General features: G+C 42.9%; 1 protein-coding gene across 1 annotated transcript; it reads right to left on the reverse strand.

The window, feature by feature from the left end:
• Positions 1 to 359: 359 nt before the first annotated feature.
• On the reverse strand, positions 360 to 19,850 carry LOC104568364 (cilia- and flagella-associated protein 337). Its single transcript, XM_088522146.1, has 22 exons — positions 19,827 to 19,850; positions 16,834 to 17,016; positions 16,489 to 16,558; positions 12,885 to 13,128; positions 11,981 to 12,086; positions 11,208 to 11,359; positions 10,703 to 10,805; positions 10,029 to 10,135; positions 9,861 to 9,940; positions 9,719 to 9,773; positions 8,584 to 8,629; positions 7,615 to 7,674; positions 6,942 to 7,104; positions 6,205 to 6,300; positions 5,493 to 5,551; positions 5,130 to 5,271; positions 4,427 to 4,466; positions 4,029 to 4,117; positions 2,782 to 2,963; positions 1,380 to 1,480; positions 1,154 to 1,284; positions 360 to 451 (listed from the first exon to the last, which is right to left on the reverse strand). The coding sequence occupies exons 1-22, from the start codon at positions 19,848 to 19,850 to the stop codon at positions 360 to 362; spliced, it is 2,325 nt and encodes a 774-aa protein (XP_088378272.1).
• Between the last annotated feature and the right edge of the window lie 544 nt (positions 19,851 to 20,394).

Genomic DNA, 20,394 nt, shown 5'->3' on the forward strand with positions numbered 1-20,394 from the left:
ATGAAGAATTTGATTTTTAAAAAAAGTAAAATTCAGATCCCTGTAGCTTAGAGACTACAATTTGCAGTTCAGAAGATATTTAAAAAATGATTAAAGACTTAACACAATTTCAAGTGCCTTTTTATTGTAGATTGAGCTAAAAAGCTCTGTTCCAGACACTTTTATTGTAGATTGAGCTAAAAAGCTCTGTTTCAGATATTTTAAGTAAGTGACTCTGGTTAGACCTTGATAAGTGGTTTAAGAACTAAAAACTCTTCTCAGGTGAATCTCTGAAATCTATCAAAGAAGCTTATATTTTTAGGTACGTGTAGCAGAGGAAGGGGCTGAAAATTCATATCCTCCACTTTAGATGTCGAACTCTACTGAGGAATCAGGTATGTGTTAGCTGGATGCTGTAAGCCACAGAGTTCAGTGATGCAAGGTAAAGGATGTGGCTCAGTACGATTTTTGTCTGCAACAACAAAAAAAGAGGAAAGAGGAAGTTTTGCTCCTCTAGAGTTACTAAAGTCAGGAGTAGAGCTGTGAGGACTGGTGCTTATAATGTGCCAACTAGTCTTACTCTTGCCCAGTCTTTCTCTTCCCATTCCTGCTTTCAGCAGCATCCCTAGCTCTTCCGACAGCCGGGGCAGGAGCAGTGTTACAGGGCGTGCAGCTTTCTGGTGGTGCAGGTGTCAGCAATGGCCCCAAGTAACTGGGCTACTGAAGGGCACATCCTTGTTACAGGCTCTTTGTGCCAGAATTAGGGAATTGTGTACAGTAGGAAACATCAAATAGATTTAGATTCTTCCTTTTTCTAGAGCTTAGAGGTCAGATGGGATTTCAAAACTGTTTGGAGGATGGAGGAGGCAATACTTGATGTATTGTTCCGATGTAATGGTAGGATCAAGACTTAAGCACTAAGATTTTTAACTACTTCATGCATAGGTTATTACTTGCTTAAAATGCATAGTATGGTTCTAGCCCTGTGACTGAAATAAAGAATATCTTGGAGACATCTCACTGAAAGCAGAACTCTAATGGAACAGCTAGTCCTGGAGCTATCCTGGGAAGCTTTGCTGGCACGGGAGTGATGGATTGTTACATGTTCAGTTACTTCAGGAGAGAGTGTTGCTCTAATTTTCCTCTAATGAACCTTCATAAAATAAATCTGTACCAAGCACAGACAAATCAGCTTTTTCACAAACTTCTGGAACATTGACTATTTCATAGCAGTTAATGGTGTGGTAAGTGGTTAATCCCTTATTGAGCAGCCTATTTAAATTTTCATAGTGCTTGTGCTTCAATCTGAAAGTTTAAAAAAAAATAAAAAAGGGCAGAAATTAGTAATACAAGCTTCTTCCCTTCCTCTGAATTAATGAATTTCTCACTTTCTAGTTTACCTTTCACCGGTGATCTGTGAAAGCCACTTGTTCATTCCCTCTTTGATCTCAGCATCAGTAAGAGGGATGTGAGGATGTTTGGGACAGGAGCTTTCTTCATGCTGCAAAGTGCCAAAAAAAAACACTCAGCAGGGCAAGGAATAAACCTTGACTGCTAATCAGTTTAATCTTATTAATGTGGTAATTCTTTGGTCTTACCACGCTACCCATTAAATAGTGCACAAAGTTCTTCCCTCCCACTCACCCTTCTAAAAGAAAAAAACTTGATTACCCTAAAACAAGGTTTTAAAATTCTTCTGATGGAGTATTTTGGGTAATGTATTGAATTGGCTTACTAAACTCATTTCTAAATTAGCAAATCTATATGCAATTGTTTTGCTATTACAGCATTACTAATAAGTAGACCATCCAGTAACAGTGAATGTATTCTTACTGTTTAGGTATGCTTTTCTTCTGAGCTTTTCTAAGACTCTTTGGACTTTAGAAGATCCTAGAAAAATGGATCCTAGAAGATCCTAGTAAAGACCATCTTTTTCTTTTTTCTCCTTCAATTCAAATATGTGTGAGGGATAGAGGGAGATCAGGCCCCCACTAAAAATGTTTAAGGATGTGAGTCACAATCCATCATAAGGCACTTATTCAGACTAGCCTTAAGGGTTGTTTTTAACCTTACTTTAATGGTAGGTGAGACATTTATACACTTACCTTCCTAACATAATGGTCTTGTGAATTAACTGCTGCTTTTAGATGGCTTGTAAGCCCCCAGCACCCATCAAATAGCTTCAAATTCAGTATGTCTGTAATTCTGAATTCTGGATGCTCCAAACTTTGATAAAACGCAGAAGACTTCCTAGAATTGTTTTTATAGTTTGCTGTCATTACGGTTTTTTTTTTTAAAGATTTATCGAAGTAATTCTGAAAGGACATACAGTATTAGGGGAAATCACCCTGCCCTGCTGATCTTTAAGTATTTTAAGCCACTATAGTAGAGGTTTATGTCCTCAAAAGGATAAGAGCAAAGCAAAGACTCTTAAGATCTTCGAACGTTTTGGGGTTTGTTTAATCTACAGCGTAATTTCACAATTTAAGGGATTAGCAATGTTTAGACTATAATTAAGGTTCAGTTATCAAGGTGCATAATAACACTTGTTCATGTGTCTGATCCTTCACTGAAATGTTTCTTTAGTTAGTTACTACTTCCCCCATTTTTGTAGTAGTGTGGGTTTTTTTGTTTATTGTGTTGTTTTTGTTTGTTCTTCTTCCATGCCACCTGCTAGAAACGATGAAGCCAAAATAAAATAATCTTTCTGAAACACCATAGAGGCCAGCTATGCACATTAAGGTTTTGGGCAAGGGAGGTCTTACCCACTGCACAGAGAAAAAGTGTTGGGTCTGCACCAACCTTAGGCCCAGGCTTTTCCTGGGCTGTGGGACTCTGCTCTGAGCTGGTGACTTGTGAGGCAGGAGCTTGTCCTAGATGAAGGGGCAGGCTCTGTGGGTCTGTGAGGATCTCATAGGGAACCCCGGGGTGTTTCCAGGAGGCTGGAGTGGAAACCTCCCATGGCTCTGTCTGGCCAAAGGTCCCTGGAACGAGGAGAAAGAGGAGGAGAGACGGAAGAAAGGAAAGAAAGAAAAAAGGATGTGAGGGGAACAAAGTAAAAAAATCTGTCCATGGTTATCCACAGATGGCAGACAGTGTCTCTGTTAGATAGCAAGGGAGGAGGGACTTGAGACATTGCTATGAGTGAGCTTTGGCTCCAGGCTACCTCTTCATATGGCTGCTTTTTCCTATCTCTGAAATTAAGGATAGTAGGCTGCCAGGTACATTACTAAATTTGAGGTGAGGATGGGGATATAAACTTTGGTTATGGCTGAGCAGACTAATTTCCAAGGAATCTGCTGCTCTGATGCTGATATTTGTCATGCATATATTTGTGCATCGGCCTGTGGTTAAGCTACAGTACAGCTCTTTGAAAAATATTCCCCAATTAAATAAATACAGTTTATGTAATCTTCAAAGTCAGATGTTGTTTATTTCATGGACCTTGATCAATCCCCCAAAACAGTATTCAGTGGATGTTAGCTAATTTCAAAAGTGCTAAAGGAATCAAAAATGCAAATGGAAAAATAGGACCTAAACATGTAATTTCCATGGATTTTTTTTTTAAGGCATAATAAAACCTCAGCATCCACATATTCAGATTTTAGAATATCATAAACTGGCCTTAAGTTCTTCTGGCTGTCAGAATTCACTTGTAAATACGGTAAGAAACATGTTGAGAATGAGAAAGAAGAGAATGCCCTGTAGGCCTTCCTTGTGGACATTAATAAAACTCTCTTGGTCGTTTAAGTGTAGCCCTTAAGTGATGTAAAATGTAAGATGAAAAACTGGAAAGTACAGACCCAAGTCCAAAATCCACTGCTGCAGCCCAAGAATCTCTCACTTAGGCACCCAGTAAGTCATAACCCAAAGGGGTGTGTGTGTGTATATATGTATATATATATGTGTATATATGTATATATAAAAAAACCCCAATGATAAAAGTCTACATCAGCTTTCTGCAGGTATTTTTTTTATGTGCATCTGCTGTTTGGCAGCTCTGCCTCTGCTCTCGTGGCAGTGCTCAGCTGTCAGCTCTACTCACTCACCAACGTATTCGCCATGCAGACTCCACAAGCGGACGGTGCAGTCTGTAGATGAGGACAGCAGGACTCTGTCTTCATCTATCACCTCTAGGCTGTAACGACAGAGCAGGGGAGAGGGGGGTGCGTGTGGAGGCTCCTGCCAGGAAGCGTGTGACAGCGTCGCTAACTTGAGCCAGCGTCACGCATCGCTGAAGGACACCGAGGTACAAATGGCTCCATGATACTGCCGCGATGTGAGAAAGTAACTGCCACGGGCAGCCGCTGAACATGAGCACAGCAGAGAGCTGCGGTGGTGCCCGCGGAGATGGTAATTCATCTAAATACATTTGCACTAAGAAGCAACTGTTAGTAGGTCTGTGTACTTTGTACGTATCTACTGCACTTCCTGAGGCTATACTTACGATACAACCGTTTTTATGTGAGCTCGCCACCGGTGCATATCTACAGCAAAATAAAAAATAAATCTGTAATATCCCATATATTTCACAGTAATACAGATATACACGTCAATACAATACTGTGTCACTTCAGAGAGGCAACAACAATTTGTGCAAGAATGAGCACAAAGCCTATGAAATAGAAACTAAATATTTCTGCATAAGTAACATTGTTTTAATGCAAAAAAAATAGTTTTTAACATGCTCCGGGTAAACAGATGTACATCTGTTTAGCTTCCACTACACTGCATGGATTTAAGTGTCAGGTTGATATGCTAACAACATTACAGAGATTTTGCTCAATCCTTACCTCCTACTGAATTCAAAGTAGATTTGTTAGAATTTAGGCAATGGACCATTAAATTGTTTTACTTAAAATACCTTAAAATAAGGGCAAATTTAGCTGTGCTGAAAACAAGTCATCATGTAACCAAGGTAAGGATTTTTGAGAATGTACAAGACATAAAAGTAGATTAAAAATGTGGCAGGGAAGAGTATTTTGATTTGCTTCAAGTTTTGTGTTTGTTTGTTTGTTTGTTTTTACTACATAGCCCCAAATCATAAGGAGCACTTTGTTCATTTTAATCCTTATTTTCTCTTACTGTGTTTGCTCTGTTGCATACACACATCCATATGACCATTCAGAAAAACAATTCATGCTACGTACATGGTGGTGGCTCCTGCTCTGGGCTCCCCAGGGCGTAATCCTTGATGCTGTAGACATACGCGTAACCATCGCGATCGGCCGCGTACAGAAGCAAATCATCAGCAGTGACAGCAATGCTGCTGATGGGAGACTTCACTCTAGACTGAAACAAAGACTCAAGTGTGATTATCACAGGCTGCAAATTACCGGGTAATATAGTACAGCCTACTTCAATGGGCTTAAATTCCAACATACAGGTGATGTAGCAAATCCAAAGAGGAGATGCGCGTTTGTAATGGCTGATCAAGGAGATGGTGCTTTTCCTCTCCCCTCTTTATATACAGTTTACCCGGGACTGCAAGGACAGCCAACAGGCAAACTTACAGGTGTGAAGCTGGCTGGAGGCCGGGCTCCGCTGAGCAAACGCCAGAAGTTGACAGAACCTGCAGAAAAACAAATCACAACAGCAAAAATATTTCTCAGCAACGGTGCAGTCTATTGGACCAGGAACACAGCAGTGATGAAATCAAAATCAGAAGCAATGATCAAGCTGTTCTCCACTAATCACCTCATGTCTGCAAGGTTATTTCTACTGACCATTACATACATTACATATACCGACTTTTCTAATAGTGATGTTTCATCATTTTTATTATTCAGCTCAGGTGTTCTCCCAAGCAAGTGACTATTTTCACTTAAAACTTTTAACATAATGTAAAGATCAATAAAATATCCTCCCACAGAACAGACTTATTATCAGCATGTTATCCCAGGGCCAGAGCTCCTGCAGTTTTTACTGCACGGGAGAGGAGTGCTCCGCAGCCACAGGAACATGTTTTAGGATGGTGACCTCTCTTTAGATGCTGTAAATCAGTAATCTGAAAATACATCCTTACGGATTAAAAGTGAGGAAGAAGAAATATCATTCATGATACTTCTGAGAAACAATCACAATTTTCTAATAAATAATTAAGGTCTCTTTTTTTGAAAAAAAAAAAATACAGTACAGATCATTTAAAAAACATTCCAGACACCACTGAGCTGTGACATTGCTGGGACATGCACCACATCACAACATCACAGCACTGGCTCATACCTTGAGGGCCATTGGAAATGAGAGTTGCTGCTCCAGATTCAAGTGTAGCCATGCGAGTCCTTAGAAATACAACTTGGGAAACACTTGTGTCTACGGCTTAAAAAGGAAAGGGAAGAACAAAATCCATGTGTTCAGTGCATGGCTGCTTAAATGCTGAAGAGTTCAGAATTACTTTTCTGTAAAGAACAAAACTGAACCAATAAAATTAATTATGTTGATACAGCGAGATTATCTCCTGTTGAAATATTGAAATACGACAACAAAACACCCCCATCTCTGTCTTTTTCTAACACAGTTGTAACAAGTTTGATCTGCATTTATTAGAGATGTCCCTTCAAAGCTTCACAAAAGATACTGTCATCACTGATGGTTTTTAGTAGAGCTGATCAGAGAAAGATGGAAACCTTTCACAGTGGAAAGATTGAGACTATTGAAATGGAGAGCACTCTGCATGGTTGTTACTACAGTTTTATTTTGGAGCTAAAGAAAGGAAAATGCTGAGAGTTTCTAAAAGAGCCTATTTTGAAACAAAAGCCTATTTTTCTTCAAAAAACAGTTCAAATGATAGGATTTACGAATTGTAAAATACATATATATGGTATAAATAACCTCATAAAAGTCAAAACCAACCATTTTAATCCATCTAAAATATATATTTTTAAAATTTTCCTTTTGCAAATATTCTGGAAAGCAGAGGTTTATTCACTGTCACCGCACTGCTCCCGAGCGGTACTTGCCTCCTCCCATAGCGCAGTCAGGAGGACGTGGAGTGTGCAGTTTGCAGCAGACGCAGCCAGAGCTCATGTTCCAAACTATAATTTCACCATCGTAACTAGCCGTGGCGAGCAGAGCCGGTGGACAATGAGCAACACTCAAGATATCCTCTTTATGACCCTGGGTCTAGATGCAAACGGAAAAAGAGCCATGAGGAAAGAACTGTTCAACGCCCGCTTTTATTCTGCAGGCTCTTGTTGGCTTGGTCTGGTCACACACAAAAGCCTAGAAGAAGTGATCCCTGCTCTTGGTCTAATGTGCTAGACACAAAGCATGGGAATAACCTCTCCCTTCTCCATCTCCCCCTCCAAAAAGTAAGTCTTATATTTTCCATGACCAGGAAGGCTGTGGGGACGCCTGTTTTCCGCCTCCCATCTTGGTTCACAAACATTTAGCTTTACCCATCTCCTCTTCCCTGAGCTTCTTCTGTTTTGGACTTCTGCTAGATAATGGAGAAAACTAGTGACCAAGGCATATGTGCTGCTAAAATAAAACAGTTGGTTACAAAAATCTCGCTTGTCTAAATTAAATGTTGACCAAGTATCTATTAGTCAAGCCATGCTGCCTTAGACTGTGCCATAACTGACAGGTCTCCCTAAGAAATGTATTTGAAACAGACTGGAGGTGGGTTCTTACTATGTCATCCTGCCAGAACGGTTGAGGTTTCTGAACTCGGTGAAGCTCCTCTGTGGAGTCCTGTACCAAAGAAGACACAAAAGGGAGACACTGTATCTCCCCAGCCAGAAGGATATGTGCATATATGCTCTCCGCAGACACGCATCCACCAGCTCAATGGGAGGGAAAACCAGTGCTATCAGTTCAACCCTGTGAAAAGAGCTGCCAGAAAATGGAAATTCCACTCCACGGAAGGTAAAGAGGTCCCTGAAGCTGGCAATTCCCAAGGGCACAGAAGGAAATCTTGCATCTTGTGAGGAAAAAATAAGCCCTGCATATCACAGAAGTAATAAGTTTCCTCTCTGCATTTTAAACCTAACCTTGGTAGAGGCCACCACGATTTGGCTATCTAACAACAGAGAAATGCATAATCCTTAATCATTGCCAAGTAAAGCTTTACACAGACTTTCTTCCCCTAAAAAATGACCAAAATACTGAAATCTGAGGACAAGAAAGCATTGTGGCACCTACTGTGCAAAGATTTGCACACTCAACTTTCTGCGCTGATTAGCCAAGCTGCACTCAAAGAAATTGCTCCCAGGCCCCAAAGCCAAGGAAACCCAAGGGACTGGGGCTTTACCAGGCAGCTCAGTTTCACCCACGTCACACATACGAGCCTCGAAGGCAGCCTCAGAACTGTGCCTGCTTTCCGAGCTGAGCACCAGCACGGTCTAGAGAGGGGGAGGCCCAGTTTAATCAGCACTTGTCCCATGGAATGATTTGTGTATCCCTTTGATTTGTGCAACTTGGACACTTTTTTGGTTTCAAGCCCAGACAGAAGGTTTTGGTAGGGGTAAAAAGATTTCTGTTCCTGTTCAGTTTTTACAAAGATCAAAACACTGAATTATGCTTTTCACTTAAAATAGGAATTTAATACCAATATTTTTATGCTAATAGATCATCTCTTTTATATGCAGTCTTTCTACTTACAAAGTACACGTTTATTCTTCTGTCCCATCCAACAGCTACAATATACCTAGGAGAATATTCAGGACACAGCTCAGGAAGTATTTGCTTTATCAACAATCTCTTCCAAAATTAAAAAGATACAAAGTACCTCAAAATGGCTAGTTCAAATATTCATACAAGAGCAAATTTACTCACTGATCTCCAAATGATGAAGCAGTTACCTGCAATCTGCCACTCTGGTCTTACTCTTCCTGTTGGAAACTACAGCATTTTTCACTGATGTGCTTGGCACTATGCTTAATGCAACAGATTCTGACTTACATGTGATGCTATATGACAAACAGCACGGGTGTGTTGTCTGTGATGCAGCAGAGCAATGGCACAGACAGCCTATAATTTAGAGCACCAGCTGATTTATACACATGTCTAAATACATGTTAAAAGACATGGGCAGTTGATAGGGCGGTTGAAAAATATAAAATCCCATCAATGTAGTTTTCAGTTAGTTCCTTAGCTCAGGGCCAGCTCTGCTAAGGGACTCTGTCCTGACCAAGAGAGCGCACAACGTTTAGTCTTATCCTTGCAAAGGGCAGGACGTTTCTTCCCCGGGGGATCCTAGGAGGGGTAGGGACCTTCCCCTGGGCTCCCTGCCTTTGCAGGTGGTGTGGGGATGAGGGAGACACAGCAGAGCCTCTGGGACAGACCTTTTCCCAGATAACCTCCTTTTCTGCAGCTTCTCTGGGGCTGCTGGTGTTCCCTGGGCATTGGTCCACTGTGGACGTGCAGATTGAGCCTCCCTTACAGGCAGCACCGACAACCTGAGCCTGCTTGGTCAGGCTGGGCTGCTCTGCTTGCCTGTATTGCAGTTCTGCTTGTTTTTATTATTTTATTTTATTTTATTTTATTTTATTTTATTTTATTTTATTTTATTTTATTTTATTTTATTTTATTTTATTTTATTTTATTTTATTTTATTCTTTCTCTCCAGAAGCTGCAACACATGTTTCTGCCTGAGGCATGCAGGTCTGACTAATCCCTCAGGAATGTCCCAGGAGAGAACCTTCCCACGGAAAAGCAGGGTTACTTGCTGCATAAACTCCCACCAAATGCATCCACCCCTGGGATGAGGCTCACTCAGTGCTGTGGAAGACCTTACTTGCTCTTATTCACCTCCACGTAGGTGCAGTCACAGATCTCATCACACTTGTCTTCTGTGGGAGAAAAGAAACCAATCCAGCCTCGTTTAGGCTCTTCAAATATTTTCCAGTCTTTCCTCCAGACATTCCCAAACTGCTTACCTCTCTTCAGAATATGCAGACAGTGCCCATTATTGTAATTCCATATCTTCAAACATCCATCTCGGGCTCCTGTAACCAATCTAAAACAAGATGCATGCTCTTTTTTTTTTTCTGTATTTAGTAGCAATAACACCGACAGAGACTTAAAAAACATGTAAAGAAATGTACCTTCTTCCACTGTCATCAAAAGTCAAACAGGTGATTGCTGCCTCCCCATGAGCACTGGTGAACTCAAACAGCTGCCTTCCTGTTTCAAAATCCCACACTTTAACTGTCTTTAGAGAAAGAAAACAAAAATCAAAGAAAATTGGAGTCTGAAAAGAAGCCCAAGATTTCCATTTGAATTGCCACCTGGGTCCCCACCTTCATGCTCAGTCTTTCTTTTCTGCAGAACAGCAAGGGAAAGGCATGTCCCTCTGTCACCTTTACTGAGATCTCCAACATCTCCCTCAGCAGGGGCTGGAGGACAGACTTGAAGGGGGGTTAGTCCTTAGTGCTGAGGTGGTTCTGGGTATCCAGCACCTGCATTTCTGCTGATGAGGCTGCTGTGGTGCAACCCGCTGCCATGTGCTGGGCTCACCGCGGTGGGCTCCACACCAGCACAGTCTGACGGGATCGGGGGCAGCAAAGGGAACAGCATAAATAACAGATTCATGTTCCCAGGAGCAGCTGCCGACAAGATGGATGTGATGTGTGCTGCTTTATACCTGCTATAATATTCACCATACGGGCTGCTAAATACCTTGTGGAGAGTGGGGCATTAAAAATGCACAGGCAGACAGAAAATAGCTAAGAGGATGTCAGAAGAAGTAGCTCTTTAGAGCAATTCCGTTTTCACTTACAGATCCTTCGGAGCAGCTCACCACCTGCCTGAACGCTCTGTTAAACTTGCAGCACAGAACAGGCTCCAGGTGAGAGACCACCAAGCGGCGCTCTGGGAGAGGCCTGTTCCACAGAAAACCACTTCAGGCACTTGGAAAGCACCCAGCACACCCGGCGCTTCCCCCCGGGCTCCCCACAGCGGGATCGGGTCGGCTGGGCCACGCTCTTTACCAGCGTCACAAAAGGTGGGAGCACTTAGAGCTGCTCTCCATCTTTTCCCTGGTACATCAGGCAAAGAGGAGAAGGAAGGATGCTGAATTCAAAAGGAGCTAAAACCCCAGATAAGGAGAATGAGGCTTTTAGTCCTTAACAAACAGTATGTTCTTTATCTGCTGTCATTATGGCACTCTCATGCGTCCTTAGCAAACTGTTCTGTCATTGATTTCACATTTACCAAACCACAGGCTAGTGAAAAAGAGACAGAGCACAGCCCCCCTCCCCTGCCTTGTCCCCAGCTGCCTTTACCTCAGTTCCAGGTAAAGGAGAGCAAGTGAATCTGCAGCAACATAAAGTGATTGCATGGCGGGTGCATAAAGGCAAGCTGAGAGCTCGCCCTTGATTCCACTGGCTTTTGAACAAGCTGAAAACAAGCAGCTCTGGTCCTCAGCATCCCAAATCTACAGGAAAAATGGAAAGCAGAGGAGGGGAATGTGTGTTATTCCAAAGCCTGGTGCACCTCAGCACGCGGGTGAGCGTCCTGCGCAGGCTGCACTTAGTGTTGCTTGCAGGAGGATCGTAGGGGGTTGGCAAAAACTGTTCAGCCATTTCGGAGCATTTCATTGCAAGGATCACAGGCAAAAAGGGCTGTTAGAAGAGTGTACAGATGTACCAATAGGAAAATTCTGCTTTCATTCCTGGCCTGTTCACAGCTGTGCACATCTCTTGTGTGCAGAAGCGAGAAGGGAGGCCTGAAGCAGAAGTCTCACCCGGTCTTTGATCACCAGCAAAGCAGCGGCTCAGGCCTCGCTTTGCCTGGTGTGGGCGGCGGGGGCCCCAGGCACAGTTATGCTGTGTGAGAATAAAGATGCTCAAAGGAGCAAAGCTGAACTGAGAGACACAACCCAGCGTCCCAAAAGCTCTGTATTTGGCTTCACAATTGCAGATGTTTATCCAATATAGGCAAAGGGCATGTGTTTATTTTGTGCAGATTATACACTAGTCACACATCCAGAAGTTGGAAAATTTCAGCAAATTTACATAGAAAGAACAAGAGGATTGTATCAAAACTCTTTACAGACCTTTACTGTGTTATCTGTGGACACGGATATTATTTTAGCATCCTCTTCACATATGTGGAGATAGAAGATCGGTGCTGTGTGGCTTCTGAGCATGCCTGTGCATTGGCTGGAATTCAAATAAGAATAGTTCAATATTAAACAGTTTCAATCTACTAGTTTCTTATTAGGACAAATAAAATGTAATGGCCCTAAATCTTTTAATGATTGTCTGCAAGTTTTCTCACAAAAATTTTAGCAACAGTAGCTCCTCACTAAAATAAAGGCAGAGGCACTGCAAGCATCTGCCTGAAGAAAGTGGCTTTTCCTGCGTGTTAATATTGTTTCCCCACTTCTCTGTACTCCCTAACTCTGTCTGCTTCCATCTCCGCTGCAAACTTCAGTTCTGATGTACTCCTGGCATTCCCTCTCCATGCAGTACCTGACACAGGGGCCTTCTGAACCTGTTATTAGACTTCTAGGCATCTTGGTAATTTACAATGATTTGACATAGCCATGACTTGGACTCTAAGGCTCTCCTCCTCCCTCCCTGGGCATCTGTTTTTGCAAAATATGACACAGTTCTGGGAGCTCAGCGATGAGAAATAGTGATGAGGAATAGCTCCTGCCAAGCTTTCATCAAAAAACGTCTGGTTTTCTGCAAAACACCTTTTTATAGAAGCTGTTTTTCACTGGGGTTTGAATGAGCTAATGGGGGGCAGCAGTCTTAAGAATAAAGACCTCCAATACGGTGCACCTGGGTGTCTGGTTGTATCAGAGGAAATGCCACAGAGTGCTTGGTGTTCCTGAGCTCACAGATTCATACAGACAGCAGTGACACAAAAGTCGGGCCATGGGCAGTTGGGGACACTGGGGGCTATGACATGTCCTGCCCAAGCCCTCTGGCAGGTGTCACAAGCCCCCTCACCTGGGCACGTAGGGGTTCCACAGCCGGATGGTCCGATCCATTCCTCCGGTCACAAGGAGATTATTCCTCTTACTGAACGCAAACGTTTTGACTCCTCTGGGGACTCGGAACACAGTCTGATCCCCTCTGGCTCTCCTTGGAGGCGATCCCATTGCCGGCTGCCCTTTCCTTCCTTTTGAGCCTTTCCCAGGCTCCTGTATTTCTTTCATACGCTGTTCAACATTAGTAGATCCAACAGTGCATCCTGGAAAAACAGACACCTCGCTCAGCAAAGCCAGGCAGCTGGAAGGACTCCAAGCCCCTAGACTACCTACCACCTTTTGCGAATTAGGCATTATGCTCCTGAGTCATTAGATTTTCATCTTTCTTAATTTTAGAAGAAGTTAACTCATACCCTTTTTTATCACACTGATGTATTCCTCCTCCCATACTTAATCCTTGATGACAGTTACTGAGTCTCTCATTAATTGACACAGAGCTGCTTTGATCTCTCCGAATAAGGGAACCCACCCCCCCACCTTTTAAATTTTATTAAATTTTAAATATTTTTAATATATTTGCTTGTTTTACTCTTCCTGGAGCTTCTTCCAGTGTATTAGCAACTTTTTTTGCCAGGGAGCAATGCAGACTGATGCGGTCTTGCTGGTGTCCCTGCATGTGCTGCTCATCCCAGGGCACAGGCACAAACACAGCCTGCACCTGTGACGACTTCTGGGCAGCAGAGAGCAAAGGAAAACCCCAGAGAGACCAAGTGTCAGACAGAAATCAGGCATTAGGAGAAAAGCAAACACTTATGTCATGTCTCTCCCGAAGCACAAATGTTTTCCTAGAACAAGACAGTAAAAAAGAAATAAGAAAAGGCCATGACAGACAGGAATCAGCACCACAGGGGGAGTTCAGGTCCTTTCTTCCTCTTCAGTATTTCATGTTCCCTTTTTATACAACCTGGAAGCTACACAAAATGAGCAGTATTTATGCAGCAGGGTTGTGATCTGCTGCTGTGGAGAGGAATCCAGCGAAAGCTGCCACAGAGTTTCAGAGCGGAATAATTATCTACTGCTAATTTTATAACCTTGAACTAAGCACATTCTCCAGTTATGATCTACCCAGGAGAAATGAACTCCGCGAAATTGAAAAACAACATGTGTTTTTAGTCAGATCATGAACTAGGAGAGTCGTCGTCACTGTGTCACACTGTCAGCTATTTTAGATAACTGTGTCTGCCTGCTGTCTCGTGAAATGAAACCATAGCCAATGTGGTACCCGCTCTGTCTGCAGCCACCACATCTAGGCTGAAAAAAAAAAATCCTTGACATTTATTGGATTTGCAGTGTAGATGGCCCATTAACCTTGTGCATATTCTTCACACTATATGGGTAATAATATTTGACTAACTCCTAGTGTTGCTGTTCAGTAATGACTGTACTTTGTGCTGAGGTTACCAGAGGGGAGGTGCTATTCCTGCAAATTTTTCCCACAAGTGATTTGGGCTAATGAAAGGGCACCACATCTGTCTGGGAGAGACAGATAGAAGGGCCTGAACTGGGAAGGGAAGACTAAACTCCAGAAGCTTCAGGTTTTCCTGTTCCTCAGGAAAATGATGACTTTAAGATGCTTTGCTCACGTGGGCAGATAACAAAGAGCAGCTCTAAAAAGCACGAACAAAAGGACAGTAGTGGCATCGTGAGTGTTGTTCTGGGTGACAGTAAATAATAGCTTAAGAGAAAAAATATGTGAAATATTGTACCAGCAGTTAATTTGCACTATTTCCAACAATTCAGCTAAGACTAAAGAAAGCAAATATACGTGTTTAAAGATGGTTGCTATGGAAACCAGCAGAGATTTTATAGTTGCTTATGAAAATAAAGGAGGTTCCGATTGATAAGACAATTACATTTAAATGGTCACCATGGAAACCAGAGGTGACCTTGAGGAGACGGGAGTTCTCTCACTCTCTTCCTGTGGGCAGATGAAGACAAATTGGGCGGCAGTGAGCTGTAGCAGAGCTGCACACACTTAACTCTGATGTTGGAAATGTTCAGAGCTTCACAGTTCAAGGCTGTGTGCGAGCTGATCTGTGTATCGAGGAAATGTATTTATTTACTTACCCTCAAAAGAGGGGATTCTGCTCAGGGAGGTTAACAGGAGCTTTGCAATCAACTTGCTTAAGAGTGAAAAAGATTTGAGAGACCTTCTTATGTCTTTAATTCATTTAAGGAAGTACATTTGCATGTGTCCCATTGGGCTCGGGGTTCAGCAGCTGCTCAGGTGCTTTGCTGAAAAGAAGCCATGGAGTTGCTGGGTTCATTTCACCTCCACTAACAAGACCCAGAAATACAAAGCGAAAGGAACCAAACACGTAAGTTTTTTTCGTGTGGACTGGTTATTTAAAGACTGAATAAAGTTAGCCAGCCTGCATGTAACACAGAACTTTAGTATTTTAGCTCAAAGTCTCAAGACAGACATTGAGCTTACAAGGTGCATACTCTTGGCAAGTTGTGACCCAAAGGACAGATTTCTGATAGATTTCATGGACAGATGGACATGGTTTAGCAGGCATGCTTGTGATTGATAGTTTTACAGATGGATTTGATGATCTTGAAGGTCTTTTCCATCCATAATGATTCTATGATTCTATGAAAATTCCCCAGTAACCATTTAGCCTTTGGTTTAAATATTCATTTTTAAAGCACTGGCGAGTTCTCAGTATTCCTGGACACAAGCTCAAAACTGAAAACTGTATTATTTATATTCCAGATGTCTATTCTTATGTTATCACCTGAATTAATGCAAAGCTTCTCCTCTTGGTGTTTGGGACACACTGACTTCCCCACTAAGGGTTCAGACTGTGACAGTGCCCCCAAGGCCATACCTTCCAGCTTGTACCTCTGCCCAAGGTACACACACTTTCTTATCATTTAGAAAATCTTTAGTTCCAACATATCAACAAATCATATCAATCAGAGATTTTTATCTTGCATTATTTCTAGTGAGGTAAAATGAATTAGATGGCAATCTAATGATGATGATGATGGCAATCATTTATATTTTCTGACATTTCACCAAGTTTTCAGTGTAAACTTGCAGGCAAGAGGAAAAAAGGGAGTCTGCAGAAAACCTGAGGATTCAGGTCCTTGTCAAAGATATTTTTAGACCATAGGGATAGGTTACTAAGTGGCAAATGTTCTTTGCGACTCTTGCTCTCCTGCATTAGCTCCCAAAGTTGGTAAGACTGGTCAGCAAATCAGTTCAGCTCAGCTGCAAGGCTGCTGCCTTTTCTACTGGCCATGGAGGGGCTTATGAATCAGTCTCACATGTACAAAACCTACCTGTGCCTGTACAATAGGTAATCCCAGAGGGAAAGAAAAAAAAAAAAAAAAGGAGAGAATTCTGCTTCCATTCCACTCTGTCCCCAGAACCTGGATGCCTTCTGTCATCAATGAACATGTTTACACTTCAGGCCACTACTAGGTATGAAGGTAGCAATGACACTATGGTGGAACTACAGTAAATTGGAAGTAAACTTCCAGGCCTGGAAGCACAGAGAACACAAATTATCTGGTAAGAATTTCCTACTTGTTTTAAGGATAAGCAAAATTGTTACCTATTACTAAAGCTGTCGACTCGTGGCTGGAGGTCGAAATTACAGCTTTAATGGAGTCATAGTAACTCAGCTGCAAAGAATGAGAGAGAATAATGTTTAACGCAAAGTTGTGTCCATAGGAAGATACAGTCTGCTGGGCTATTTTTTATTCTGTTTTTTTTTTTCTCTCTCTCCCTTTCTTTTTTCTTTTCTATAGAAAGGAAAAAAACACAGATGAATAAAGTGAATTAAACTCTTCATGAGCGTGAATTGTGTAAACGTGTAGCTGAGCCTCTTCTCAGCATGCTGCTGCTCCCACTCTTATCAAACGACAGACCAGCTCTCCCATTTTTTTTATTCTTTTACCTGTGTAACCCAGTCCTCATGCACTTTCCAGCGGATGTAAGTCACACTGGGAGAGAGAATAGCACTCTCAAGACAAATGCTTGGCATATTATCAGTTTTTGGCAGTTTCTTCCATGTTCTGGAAAAAAAAATAAAGTCAAGGGTGCAAAGGTGGGGAGAAAGAAAACTACCCTTCCTGGAGTGCTGTAAACCAGCATTTCATCCCCTTCACCCACGGACAGTAGAGATCAGTGCCTGCATGAGAATTCCCACCTGAGCCTTGGCATATGGGATTGCCTCAATCTATGCTGCCCTTTACAAGCAGCTCCATGTCAATCCCAGACTCCAGGCTGCTCCAGGAGACATACAGATGTCAATGAAACCCGTGGGAGAGCTAAGGAGGTCTATCCAAGCAAGAGTCCAAGGAGGCATAGAGAACAGAGCAGATCATTTGTGCAGGGTCACTCCCAAGCAGGAGTTGTGTCGTGGAGACACGTTCTTGTCTCCACAACAAACTGGGTTCTAGTTTTCTAAGATGCACCCTCCGAGCCATTAGAAGCAGGCAGGAGACAGCTGAGTCCTCATACGCATCCTCAGTGAGGATGCACTATGGCTTCTCTTGGCCCTAAATCACTGATAGAAAATAAGGGCTGGTATCTAGAGTCTCCCAACTTATTTCACACAAATAAGCCTACATAGTGTTCTGAAGAAGATATCTATGATCCCTCCTCTCACGTTTCATCAAATGAAACAATTACCTCAAATGCTTGGCTGAAATAATTAAAACCAGTACCATTAACACCATACCCTCTGCAGCTTCTCAGCATTGAGCTACCTTTGCCTCATGGGCTTAGGTCTTGCTTATTGAACAGACAGAGCTAGAAGTTTTGTCCTTTACTTCTTTAAGTGAGATCCGGTATTGTGCAAAAATACTAAACTACTTGATGGGAGTCATAACATGCTCTTCCACCAGGCACTGAATCAGTCCCCAGTTCCCTCCAAATGTGGGAATCCAGATTTCTCCCTTCAGCAGTGGGAAAGCATAGCACTTCTGTATCAGTGCTTGCCAAAGCCCAGAAAAGAACCTTTCTGATACATTTATCCTGAAAGGAGGTTGTAGTGAGGCAAGGACTGATCTCTTTGGCAGAATAACTACCCATAGGACACGAGGAAATGGCCTCAAGTTGCACCAGAGGAGGTTCAGGTTAGACACTACATGGAAAGAGTAGCCAAGCACTGGAAGAGGCTGCCCAGATGGAGTCACCATTCCTGGTAGTGTTCAAGGAATGTGTAGATGAGGCACTTAGGGACATGGTTTAGCAGACAGGGTGTTAAAGGGCTTACACTTGGACTCAACTATCTTGAAAGTCTTTTCCAACCATAATGATTCTGTGCTTCTATGATCATTTTCTTCCAGGCTGAAACGGTCTCACAGCATGGCTCCCATAAGAACAAACCTTTCAGCATCGACTTCAAATAATCCCAGTTTATACAGGCTTCCCTGGGCCTCAACAAGCTTATACAAGAGGCCTAAGCCATCTCTCTCAGACTGTTTCAGCAGGCTGCATTTAGAAAGCTGTTCAAAGAGATGATACAAAATACTCTCCTCCTCCCACCTTCCAAATTTAAAGGAAAAAAAAAACCCACAAAATTATTATGATGACAGCAAGGCAACAATTTGAGAAAACAGACCACGAAACAGCCAAAGCAAAATCGGTTTGAAATCTTGTGGGATATGTATTGCTTCAGTGTTGAATCCTTCAGCTCTCTGAAAAGTGACAAGTGGCTGTGAGCTGTGCAGTTTTCCTCTGGTAAATACTATACACCAGTGGATAGGGCAGAAGCAAGCTGATCTGAACACACTGCAATAGGGTTTCTCCGAGAAACGTGCAAGGGCACAAGCACCATCTGCTGGCTTGATCATGAAAAAGTATCACAGAAATTTTTCATTTGGTTGCAGGTCCCTGCATCTGCTCTGCCTTCAGCTTTAGGGCAAACACATTTATGCAACAGCATCAGAATGGGGCATTCCAGATGGGTAATTCTAGTCCAAGCTAGACTGGGAAACATTAATTACTGCATTTATAAATCAAGATAATACATCACAATACAAGATCAAAAGAAGAAAGTTACACCTGGCAAAAATTCACAAGATTTCATCAGCATTCCCACCTGAGCAGCACTAAAGACTTTCATTTTTCACGTGGCTTTGTATTATATGTGAAACATAAGTGCTTACCTTAGGAGTTCTCCCACAGAGGACATGAGCAAAATATTGACACAGCCCTACAAAATTTGAAAAAACAGAAACAGCCAAGAAATGTTTTGTAAGAAAATTATAGGCACACACATATTTACCCCCTCAGTCCCTGATCTCAAAGGCAGATTTGCACAGGCAAGGATTTCAGGATTTGGCACAAACATAACAGGCAGTGTTTAGCAGATGGCTAATTCATGTTGTAGATATATGCTATCAAAGGACCTGCAATTAAGCCAGCAAGAGCTGAAGGCACACACCAGTTTCACAAAGCTGCTCAGCAATTTGCAAAAATTGAGCCCAGAATACCAATAAAAGTAACAAATACATGAGAGCTGCCAGTTTCCAAATGAAGAGGAGAGCCAACCCCAACATTTTGCATTCAGAATGAGACCAGAAAGGTGGTGTCCATGGTTAGTTCATGGGAAGGCCTAAACCTGCAAGCTGCTGGGAGCCTTCGGCTCATGACTGACAGCTGAATCCATCATGAAGGGCAGTGGTCAGGGAAGAAGTGCTACAATATCAGGGCTCGGCCAGAGAAGGGACCGACCGTCGCTCTTGCAGGAAAGGCCTTGGGCTGCACGGAGCAGGCAAAACAATCCACCCGCTGCAACAACGCCCTCGCCCATCTACTCTTTTATGTTCTCCCTCAGGCTACCCCATTTCCCGGCTAGGCAGATGTACATTGGACAACACTGAGTAAGGAGCATTTCAGATTTGAAAAGAACCCCAAAGGAACACTTTTCCAGGTGCGTACCTGATCATCTCCGTAGAGAACCATACACTCATCATGAGCAGTGGAACTAAACAGAAGAAAAGAACAGTAAGCCAGACCTTCCACTGAATCTCAGCTAAGGTTTGACCTGGCTCCTTAGTTACACACAAATCTCTGGCCATTTAAATGCAGCCCCATCACAGAACTGTCCTGTGTCTGGCACAGAACTGCTGTGCACGACTTGGGCTACCCAAACCCCCAGCTGCAGGAGGAGAGGGGCTGGCGGGGGCGCTGAGCACACACGGGCAGGTTGTCCGCCCAGCGCTGTCACGCGCGAGGCAGCGAGGCCCTGCGGGCGCCGTCAGCGGAGGTTGTGCAGCTCCTCCTCAGCTGATGTCTCCTGGCTTCGGGCCACGCGGGAACTGCAGCAAGCACCTCTCAGACTCGGTAGGCTGCTCGCCCCCGCGCTGCTAGAAGCTGTTCATATCACGGCGACGGAGGCTGTAAGAGAGCCTGCGTACATCCCACTAGGCTTCCTTGTTCCGTAGTCAGTGTGTGTTGTTTTTAGGTTTTTACAGAAAACTAAAACGGCATTAGAATGTCTCACCAT

Source organism: Tinamus guttatus, unplaced genomic scaffold (genome assembly GCF_059628265.1).
Source record: "Tinamus guttatus ecotype Peru unplaced genomic scaffold, ASM5962826v1 Tinamus_guttatus_pri_ptg000150l, whole genome shotgun sequence".
Classification (NCBI taxonomy): Eukaryota; Metazoa; Chordata; class Aves; order Tinamiformes; family Tinamidae; genus Tinamus; species Tinamus guttatus.

Coding starts and splice junctions, on each gene's coding strand:
- LOC104568364 (XM_088522146.1), bottom strand. CDS start 19,850: ATGGTTCTCTACGGAGATGATCAG. Junction 4,467..5,129: donor AGAGCAGGAGCCACCACCAT/GTACGTAGCATG, acceptor ATTTTGCTGTAG/ATATGCACCGGTGGCGAGCT. Junction 4,118..4,426: donor CACATAAAAACGGTTGTATC/GTAAGTATAGCC, acceptor CTGTCGTTACAG/CCTAGAGGTGATAGATGAAG.